Genomic DNA, 11532 nt, shown 5'->3' on the forward strand with positions numbered 1-11532 from the left:
TGAAAAAGCATTAACAATAGGAATTTTCGTGCATGCTTGCTACTAGAGACGGACCTATGTTTGGAAAATAGGGGTCACCGGATTCGTTAACTTCGGCAAAATTTATATATATATATATATATATATTTAAAACGATTATATATTTTACTTGGAACCCTTAAGATAAAAAATCAGATGAGGACACTGGTTGAGCAATCCACTCATATTCCGCCCTATGCATGCTTGCTACTAGAGACGGACCTATGTTTGAAAAATAGGGGTCACCGGATTCGTTAACTTCGGCAAAATATATATATATATATATATATATATATATATATATATATATATATATATATATATATATATAAAACGATTATATATTTTACTTGGAACCCTTAAAATAAAAAATCAGGAGGACACTGGTTGAGCAATCCACTCATATTCCGCCCTATCTAGATCTCTTTATAAGAATTGATTATAGTAATGCTTTCCCTTTCAAAGCAGCAAAAGCGCAATTAAGAAATGCCTATTTTCCTATAAATTGATTAAAGCCCCTGAAGATATGTTAAGCTATTACTTCCTTTGTCCCGATATAGGTGATACAGTTTGAATTTTGAAAATCTAAGGTATTTATTTTTTACCATAATTTTTTCATATAATTTTTAAATATTTTAAATTGTTAATTATTATGACTTATAATATTTTTTGTGTAGTTCTCAAATTTTATTTTAATAAGTTCAAAATTTGTAGGGGTAAGGTCTGCGTACACATTATCCTCCTCAAACTCCACGGTGTAGGATAATATTAGGTATGTTGCTGTTGTAAGTTCAAAAATTCTGTATTTTAATCTACGGTTAAAATAAGAAATTTTCTATGAGGTTGTAGTAGAAGGAAAGTCTTGGAGCAACGTTAGTGTGACCTATAAGTCACGGGTTCAAGCTGTGAAATCAATCAAATGCTTGCATCAGGGCAGACTGCCTATATCAAATCGTTTAGGATGCAACCCTCCCCGAATCTTGCGTGAACGTGAAATACTTCGTGTACAGGGCCTTAAAAAAAGGTAGTGCTTATTTCTTACTCTGTCCTAAGAAAAGTGTGGATCCCTTGAAAAGACCCTTTTTAATGCATCCCTATCAACTTTTCTTGCTCTTTTATACATAATAGATAGTACTACAAAAAAACTTAAAGAACAATACTTTTATATTCCTTAAATAGAAGATTGATACACTTTATTCCATCCACCAGTCCTGAAACCAACAAAATAGTACCATGATATTACAAAGTCACAGGAACACAAAGTTCAAAAGAGAAGTGGAAGAAAAAGTAAGAGAAGTACATTCTCATATTCACAAGAACTTATAGCCTCACCATGATCTGTGAACAACAGATTTTAGAACTGCACTTTGAAATACTAATCAAAATCTCATCACATTATTGACTCTAATTGGTCGCGAAAAACTTCTAACATGTTAGCAAATATCACAATACCTACAACACTGCAATCATCTTCAATCACCCACACGTAGTTGACACGATGAGCGATCGCCTGAACCATTACAGCAACCAGAGAACTGCCCGGATAACACACGATTGCCTCCGCCCTCCTCACCATCCTTGCGGAATAGCTACTCGATTTATTGTACCTCCCCGACCTCGAGGATGAGAAACTCATGGTCGGGGAAGGTAACTCCTCATCGGATAACGATGAGTTGGAGGAAATATCCGAGGGGTCAATTTCGAATTCCTCCAACATTCCTTCAAGATTTCTTTCCTTCAGCCTCGCCTTCACGACCCTCACGATGTCCTCTGGTGGCCCTCCACAATCAATGTAGGCCATGAGTTCACCGGCCGAGAGGGTCGTGATGGCCGCGGCCACAGTTTCACCACAACAAGCTAAGGTAAATGGAGAGATTTCTCCGATTAGTAGACCATCATCATCCACAATCGCCACAGACGTTTGGTCCACGAGGGATCGAGAGATTGCCTCAATGGCCGATGATGCTGGCGAGTGATACCCTATTGATAAATACTCCGTGCTAATTATACCAAGGGCCTCAATGGAGAGTGTTGGAAGTGGTGAGAAAAACCCAATTGAGCTTAGGAAATACCTAATGATATCTTCTTGAGTTAGCCAACAAAATTCGCGCCCATTGTGGAGAGTACAACTCTTTGTTGGTGAAGATTTTTGCAACAATTTCCTTCTTGAGCTGCCACTAAATCTACTCTCTATAGGAACCACTAGATTTTGAGCTCCTTGAAGTATTAGGTCAATGGCTTCTATTAAGCTACAAAAGGAGAAAAACAAATACATAAATCAATTTTTGAGGCATAGAATAACTAATGGAATGTGAAAAAATACTATCTTTCACTAGTTGGGATACTTCATACCTCAATGCTAAATTAAAATATGATTTCTTAGGCAAATCTCCCTAAAAACTACAGTCAATCAAGAATCTTGGAAATGTAAAACACAAGTAAGAAAAGCCAAGAGTTAATAAACCAATAAAAAATCAAGAAAAGTAGATATTGGAAAATAGAAAATGGGCAAATTTTGATGGTTCAATTCTAAAATTTTAAGTACAAATTCTTGAATCTTTGAATTCCTATCTACACCAAGAATCATCAAATTGATATTTGAGGTGGCAAAATTCAAGAGAGTAACTGAACTAAGAGCCAAACAAGAACAATTAAAGGAACCCCATATAAGAAAAAAAGCAAATTCAAATAAAGCTAAGATCTAAACAAGAACAATTAAAGGAACCCCACATAAGAAAAAAAGCAAATTCAAGAATTTGACACAACAATATAAAAAGACTTAATTTTTTTACCTTGTAGAGGGTTGCACATGCCTAACAAGAGAAGAATCTTTAGGCAATAGAGCAGTGAGAGGAGATTTGAGAGCCAAAGATGGAGAGGCAAGATTCTCTTGTTTACAAAGAAAACAGATTATATCAACCATACAAATTTTCCCAACACAGAGGCAATCTTGATTTTCAACATTCTTGAAATGGTCACAATCCCATATACTAATGCAATAATCTTCACAAGATTTGAGAGAAGCTAAAGCTTCACCGACCGTGGAAGAAAGAGAGAGAGACCTAAGCGGTGGCTTGCCAAGGCAAAGGTCAGCTACCTCGTGAGCTAAAAGACGAGCTGCCATGCAAGAAAAGACACAAAATTTTGATGAATTAAATACAATGAAAGCAGAGAGTGAAAGGGGAAAAACTGAGATTTTTAAAGACTTCTGAGAATTGAGAATTGAGAATTCAGAATTGAGAGTGTCATTTGGGAGAGTGGAAGTGTGCTGATTTATAAAGCAGGGGATTGACACGCTAACCCCGAGTTTGGGGTAGGGGTGGGGGGATGTTGTGCTGCGGTGGTGAGCGGGGTTTATTTTTTTTTGGGGGGGGGGGGGGGTTGCTGAGTCCTTTTCTGTTGGTTTGTTGGGGAAGGACATTTTTGTTGTTTTATGTACTTTAAAAGTTTTATGAAATTAGTATATATAGCCCCAGACGGACCTAGAATGTTTATGCGGGAAACAATATTATGTAGTATCAATATTTCTTAAAGGCTTTTAGTGTTTAGTTACTTTAAAATAATTATTTTTAATGTGTGTATATATATAAAATTTTTATCGAAGTTTACGGGATTCGATGACCCCTCACCATTACACATATAACATAAGTATGTCTCTGCATTTAAGTACATATGTGAAAGATTTTTAAGTTAACCATCAAAGATTGTAGTGGATGTATAATTTTTTTTCTAATTTTAATTTAAAGTCTCGGGTACGAGTTGAAAATGTAAAAATTCTTGTACAAAATATTTTTTTTCTTTAGTGGATCTTATGCGGCGCGTATCCAGATTGGATGAGGGCACTGAAACCTAGTGAGAATAGGGGGAAAAAGAATTTTTTTGCAGTATCTTTGTAATTTAATAATGTGATAGTATGCTATTATTATTTTATTGTTTATAAATTAATATGTATTATAAAAAATTACTTGTAATTATTTTATATAAATATCAAAATTATTCTTCGCCATCAGCATACTTTAATACATTTGATGTAATTTGATCTACTTTAACAAGTTTTTAGTTTTTTTTTTTAATATGTCTAGTGCAAATATTTATTTGTAGTTAGTTTTTATTAAGTCATCTAATTGTGAAAGTATATTCAATACGGTGAGTTGATAAAACTTAAACTCTTTTCTGCATGTTCATTGAAGAATCATGTAAATACAAAAATCACCTCAATTCATTCTCCTTTGTTTCTTTTTTCTCGTGGCTGTTGAATTCTAAACTTTGACATCTTCCTTAGTATAAAAAAGTTATCGAAATTAATCTTGTCCAAAACATAGACACAGAGATCGAGATTGTATATAAATTGACAAAAAATGTGAAGAAATTTTGTCTTTATATAAATTGGTCAAAAAGTTCTCAAGATTATCTATTACTCTTAGACTATCGATAAATTGGAAAAAAAATGTGAAAAACTTCTCATTACCACCATCTTCTTCTTTCTTTAGATCTTTCATTCACCTTATACTTTTAGCTTTAATTTGACCGGTGTTTCTCAGCTAGAGTTGGAGATAGAAATCGCTGTAGTGGCTAGGGCGAGTTTTTTTCTCGATAGACTTAAAGTTCTTCATAGGCAAGCGGGATAGAAAATTTTTCGTTACATTAGTATTAGCACTGTAAAGCAACAACAACAATAATAACATAACCAGTATTATCACACACCGTGGGGTGTGAGGAGGGTAGTGTGTACGCAGACCTTACTCCTACCTTGCGAGGATAGAGAAGTTGTTTCCAATAGACCCTCGGCTCAAGAAAGCATAAGCACCACACAGTGACGGAACCAGGATCTCCGCGAAGGGGGTTCAAGAAAAAAAAGATCATAGTTAGTGGGAATTGAAACTATGACATTTCAAAGATTTTGAACCCCCTTGACCACTAAGCTACACTTTTGGGTTGTGTCAAAGGGGTTCAAAACTTAATATATAGAGGTAAAAAACAGATTTTGCCTTATATATACAGTGTAATTTTTCGGCGAAGGGGGTTCGGGTGAACCCTCTTCCGCCCCCCTAAATCTGCCTCTGGCACCACATTAATAAAAATATAGACAAGAAGGGACAGTACCAAAAATCTACTACCAATAGAAAGCAAGACTACATGTCAATCATACTGTTATGAACACTCTAAACTACCTACTCTGCTACCCTAATCCTTTATTAGCACCATAAAGGATTTTCGTATATTTACAATTAATTAACTCATTAATTTTAACATGATTGCCTTTGTGTGTGTACCATAAAGTCCCATTTTGTAGTTGTTCCATCACTTTTTCAACACTAATGTACTACAAGTACCAATAAACAAGTTTAGTTTATACTTTAGAGCCTTAACTTAGAAAAATTGGGTCCATGTAAATATTCCCATAAACCTTCTTATTTTTGGCTTAAATATATTTTGAGTTGAATTTAAGTTATATACATAATAGTGTAAAAAACAATTATATTATCATCAAATTTAGCATGTTAGTTATTATTTTTACTGGATAATTAATATTTATCATAAAAGTTTACATATAATTAACTCTGAGTTAAACTACTGTGTTATTTGATTCTGTCATTTTCCTATTGTTTGGGGAAAGATTAATTCTTTAATAGGCCAACTCTCCTGCAACTTGAAAGATTCTTTACTAGCCCAAGTCCAATGTTTTACTCTAGTTTATTTTAATGACGAAGACACTGGAAGATAAATACAAAAAATACTTCAAAGGTTTAAGGACTGAGTTTTGACTGTACCAAAGTTAATCACGTTGAACATGTTAATCGAATACAAAATTACACTAGTTCTAATCTAATAGAGGAAAAGTAGGGGTGTACAAACCGAATCGAAAAACCGCATCAAATCGAAAAGTCAAATCAAACCGATTAAAACCCCGATTATGTTTGATTTGATTTGGTTTGGTATTGAGTTAAAAAACCTGAACCAAACCGACATATAAATATATAATTGTTATATATACTTTTTAGACTTTTTATAGAATTTTCTTTAATAAAAATGTCTAAAAATATTTGCGATTCTCTTATGGGATGTATATTTAGTTAAATATGAAGTGCTCCATATTTATTAACTTTAAATAATGAGTTGTATGATCACTTTCTTATTAAGTATTAGTAAAACGTATCAATCTCTTTGTTCTTCCATATTTATATGTCAAGATCTATTAAATGCTTATATCTTTCTCAAGATTAAATCTTATTTCGATAATTTAAAATTAAATAGAACATATCATAATATAGGCTCACATTTATTTTTATGTTTAATTATTAAATTCAGTTAATCTTGAAAGTGTACATCAATGTAAAATTATTGTTAGATGACTAAAAAATAAATATCATGTATTACTAAGAAAATTCTTCCATAAAAATATTTTATTAGATCATATATTTGTTATTTTTTTCAATTTTTACTAAACATATATTTACTTATAAAAAATTTAACAAAGTAAAATTGAAATAATATTCACATAACAAAAAAACCGAACCAATCCAAACCGATATAGTTGGTTTGGTTTAGTTTTGATAAAAATCGAACCAACCGGGTCCATGTACACCCCTAAGGGAAAGTATATATGAAAAAACATTTATATGCACCTAGTGGATACACTAAAGCGATAAGTATATAATATGTGTTTAACTGTTTTTTTAACCTATGATTTACTTTAATTTATCATTTAACTATAATAAATTAACATGAGTAATTTTAGCGCATACACACTATAACTTTTTCCCCAGAAAAATACCGTCCAAATGCAACATAATTACGAGACATAATAATGGAGTATTAGTTAAACTTTATTTTTTAAAAGTGGGTACAGATTCAATCGGTGGTGCAAAACTAAGCCACATGAAAATTTTACGGGCAACTTGTCACGATCCAAATCCTAACGGAATCGTGATGACGCCTAACCCAAATCTCTAGGCAATCCAGTCAACCAATATAAACACAACTCGAACTGAAGATCATCAAATAAATAATAATATAAAAATACGAAGATTAATACATACTATCGCAAGAACTGAAAGTACAGGTCATGGGCGACTAAGATTAGAATTGTAATGTTGATATGAAGAAAAATATATCATTTGTTTGAATATACATAAACAGGAATACAAGATCGTAGGCTACCATGAACAATTAGCCGACTATAGTAAAAAAAGTTTGTAAAGCTTAACTTTGAGTTGATATCCTTAGCAGTTAGTGTAATTCAAAACAATTACTCCCACAGTTTTCATTTTAATTACATAATATTGTTTGATCGGGTATAGAGGTTAAGATTTTTTTTTAGCAAATATCAAAAGTATTCTTAGAAGTTGCAGTCTCATATATCAACATTTGTATGCCTATTGAAGTATGTTATAACGGCCAAAATAAGAAATTTAAAGTTAAAATATTTTTAAATATAAAAATACTAATATTTTTTTTGAAATATATACTAAAAACGATCATATTAAATGAAACCGAGGAAGTATAACTTTTAATATGAATAAAATTGCTACACTCAAAATATGTAAATCAAGACACATTGACCTACCACTGCACACTATTAAATTGCGAATGACCAGACAGGCAGACAACCTTTCCAAAGAACTCATTGATTTAATTTTCATCTCTCTTTCATTGCATACACATCTTATGTCTTCTTATTCTGTTTTTTTTTTTAAAAAGAAAATCACCTAATATTTGAAATTTATCAGTTCAATTGATTTAGATTCGCGCTATACGGAGGACGCATTAAGGGAAAGCAATACCTACAAGGAAATAATTTTTATTCTCAAGATTCGAACTCGAGACTTCTAGTTAAGGGTAAAGAAATCATGTCCATCCGTCTATGAATATTTAACCTATTCTCGATCGCTTTAGACATGGTTTAATAATGTATATCAGCTGGCACATTATTACCCTGTTTGGTCAGATTTCTAAAATCAGTTTATTTTGAAAAGTATTTTTCTCAAAAGTACTTTCTAAAAAAATATTTTTGGTGAGAAGTAATTTGTGTTTGGCTAATTAATTTGAAAAACACCTTTGAGCAGCAATTAGCGTTTGATAAAAATTTTAAAAAGTGTCTCTTAGTATATTTTCCTCAAAATTATTTTTAATTAAGTGCTTTTGGGAAGAAGCTAATAATTTGTGCTTCTCAAAAATTGCTTCCATTTCTACTCAAAAATATTTTTTTCCTTCAAAAACCTTGGCCAAACACCAGCCAAACAGACTAATATTACTACTTGTTTGGGATGTGTAACTTTAATGATTCAGTTAAATGTTTTAATATTTTTGTATTTTAATGCTACTGCTTGTCCCAAATAAAGCTGGATTTTATGATAAACTTTTAACAAATCTAACAAATTTAATCTAAACCTTCCCACAATTACTCATTAACGGATCCAACTTCCCTCCATTTTCTAGTCTTTCAATTTCTACGAGTTCCTACTTGGATGAAATACACTTGTCATGGTTAATAATCAATGAATGAGATTTAATTGAATAAAATAAAGTCCTAACCATAGTTAAAGTATTTAATATTTTTTTTTCATTCCCAAATATCTTTTGCAATCCCAGAATTATAGCTACACATTATCTAAGATTCCTTTTCTCTTCTTGTAGTAATTTTCTATTTGTGAGATAATTTTTTTTTTCAATTCTACAAAATCTTACATCTCATTAAAAAATAAAAAGTATTAGAAATAAGTTCCAACTTTTGATAATAATTAAACAACAGTACAACTATTAAAAGCAAGTTCCAATCTTGCACCAATTTTAGAGCGCCAATCTTGTACCAATTTTAAAGCAACTTTTTACAAATATTACAAATAATTAAAAAACAGTACAAATATTAGAAGCTAGTTCCAATCTTGCACCAATTTTAGAGCATCTTTTTTCAACTTTAGCCGTTTAAAAGCATGCCAAAGAAGTAAACCGAAAGCATCATAATTTGATTTTCTTTTGATCAAGATTTTTATTCAGACCTGAGAATTGCAGAAGGATCATACTCAACCCAAGAAAATAGTTGCTTTGAATTTTCTGAGGAGCCAAACATGTCCTTCACGTAATCAAAATGTACCAAGATTTTAGGAAACCCACATAGCTCGTTAACATCGGCAGTTAATAGTTTGGTAAGCGTGAACTCGAAGTGATAATATAAAAATAGATGTTAGAGTATATATATAAATAAATAAAAAACAGAGGAAAAAAGTTGAAAGATTGGTGCTCTAAAATTGATGCAAGATTGGAACTTGCTTCTAATATTTGTACTGTTGTTTAATTATTATCAAAAGTTGGAACTTACTTCTAATATTTCTTATTTTTTAATGAGATGGAAGATTTTGTAGAATTGAAAAAAAATTATCTCACATAAAGAAAATTACTACAAGAAGAGGGAAGGAATCTTAGATAATGTGTAGCTATAATTGTGGGATTGCAAAAGATATTTGGGAATGAATAAAAGAAGGATTAAATACTTAACTATGGTTAGAGCTTTATTTTATTCAATTAAATCTCATCCATTGATTATTAACCATGACAAGTGTCTCTCATCCAAGTAGGAACTTGAAAAAATGAAGAGACTAAAAAATGGAGGGGAGTTGGATCCACTCATTAGCGTTATTGTAAGTTTGTAACCAAACTCTGAATAAGTTTTTGAAGTCGTATTCGACCTTAAGGATATTCAAGGCATATTTCTCTATATACGTTAAATTGAAAAAATTGCATGAAATGTACATGCATATATCATTATTATTGTTATTGTTATTATTATTACTATGTGCTTTCTTTTTTGGTCACAAGAAGTATATAGATGAAAGTGAACCGCTAAAAATCAATTTTAAAACAAATATTCTTTTGCCTCAGAATAATGTAAACATATATACTAATCTTAGAAGCTTCATATATTCTGCTTTTTTATAATTCAGAGAGTAGGTACTAGGTAATGGGTTAGTCAGCAACAAGTGCATATATTCATTCTATAATAAGTTTGTTGTGTAGCATTGATTTGAAGTTTATGATTCTGAACTTGTAGCTCGTTTTAATTATTGGATTTGTAGCTAAATAAAAAGGCAGATCGATCTACTAAGCTCTCGCTATGCGCGAGATCCAGGGAAGGGCCGTACCACAAGGGGTCTATCGTATGCAACCTAACCCTGCATTTATGTAAGAGGTTGTTTCCACGGCTCGAACCCGTTACCTCCTGATCACATGACAACAATTTTACCAGTTACGCTAATACTTCTTTTTTGGATTCGTAATAAAAAATTTATATATATTTAATAAATTTTTTAATATAAATTCATAATCTAAACAAAAACTAGTAAATTTGTTCAATCTATAGCTAATACTCTAGCTCAGCGTCTGTTTTCCATAGCGCTTTCCCTTTTTACTATTCTTTTAGTTTTGATTCCTTCTTTTTTATTGAGCTTTACACATTAATTATTTCTGCTGAACTTTATGCATCCAAAAATATTGCAAAAGGTCACGTCAATTACATGGTATTGCCTGTTTTTCTTTCATCTCTGTTTTTTTTAATTTTAATTTTTATATTTGATTTTTTCTTTTTGGTCAGCAAAAGGAGGTGAAGGTGTGACCGTTCAGAGTTGTTTTGTAATTTTGAGTGACATCAAGATCTAAGCGTAACATTGACAGATTAGTGTACAGAGAGGAAGAGGCCAAGAACGTGACATTTTTAATGCTCTTGAATATAGCAACTTGTGTTTTTTTCTTTTTTTTCATTCAACGTCTGATACCAATTTTGGAGTCCCAATTAAAAAAGAATGACACAAATAGGATTATTTAGTGCTACCGTTTAAATTTTGTCGCCGATAAGAAAAATCCTAGGTATATCAGAATTTTAAAGCACGTTGATCAAAAATTCTTGGGCAGGTCTTATGAGGATTTGTTAGAATTCTAATGATTGCAAAATTTTGCAAGTTATAGTAATCGTCACAAATTTCTTATGGTTGCCATTGTTTTGTGCAACTAGCCATAAAATTATGTCCGATCACCAAAATTTTTCGCACTATGACTAAAAAATATAGCGATTTTCAGAATTTCTAGTGCTTCAATATTCTAACCATCGTGCTTTAAAATTCTTGCGTGAGACTATTTTTTCAAAAAAATAAAAAATTAAACGAGCTAAAATATAAACATTGGTGTATCATCATCTCCCTACTGAGATTTTTTTTATTCTCACTCAAACTTGAAATAGACCACAACCTTTGTGGTTATTCTTTCAATATTTCACAACTACTTTTGCAACTTGTATTAGAGGTCAAACTTAATTTGCTATACTATTTTACACATAATTAAACTAGAGCTTTTGAAAATATAAAGAAAGGGTGGATTGTCCATGCCTTGTAGATTAGCCCCGAACTTTTTATACTATCGGTGCACAAATTTAATGTCCTTCGAATTCTGAAGGAGCCCTTTAGTAAGTCATATGAAGTATATACTCCAACTGTTTTAATTTTTGTGAACTAATTTCTTTTTTAG

At 31.6% G+C, this 11532-nt stretch overlaps 1 protein-coding gene across 1 annotated transcript; it reads right to left on the reverse strand.

The window, feature by feature from the left end:
• Positions 1-1164: 1164 nt before the first annotated feature.
• Positions 1165-3259, reverse strand: LOC104110238 (CBS domain-containing protein CBSX5-like). Its single transcript, XM_009619688.4, has 2 exons — positions 2811-3259; positions 1165-2267 (listed from the first exon to the last, which is right to left on the reverse strand). The coding sequence occupies exons 1-2, from the start codon at positions 3140-3142 to the stop codon at positions 1409-1411; spliced, it is 1191 nt and encodes a 396-aa protein (XP_009617983.1). The 5' UTR covers positions 3143-3259; the 3' UTR covers positions 1165-1408.
• Positions 3260-11532: the final 8273 nt, after the last annotated feature.

This window comes from Nicotiana tomentosiformis, chromosome 8 (assembly GCF_000390325.3).
Source record: "Nicotiana tomentosiformis chromosome 8, ASM39032v3, whole genome shotgun sequence".
Lineage (NCBI taxonomy): Eukaryota > Viridiplantae > Streptophyta > Magnoliopsida > Solanales > Solanaceae > Nicotiana > Nicotiana tomentosiformis.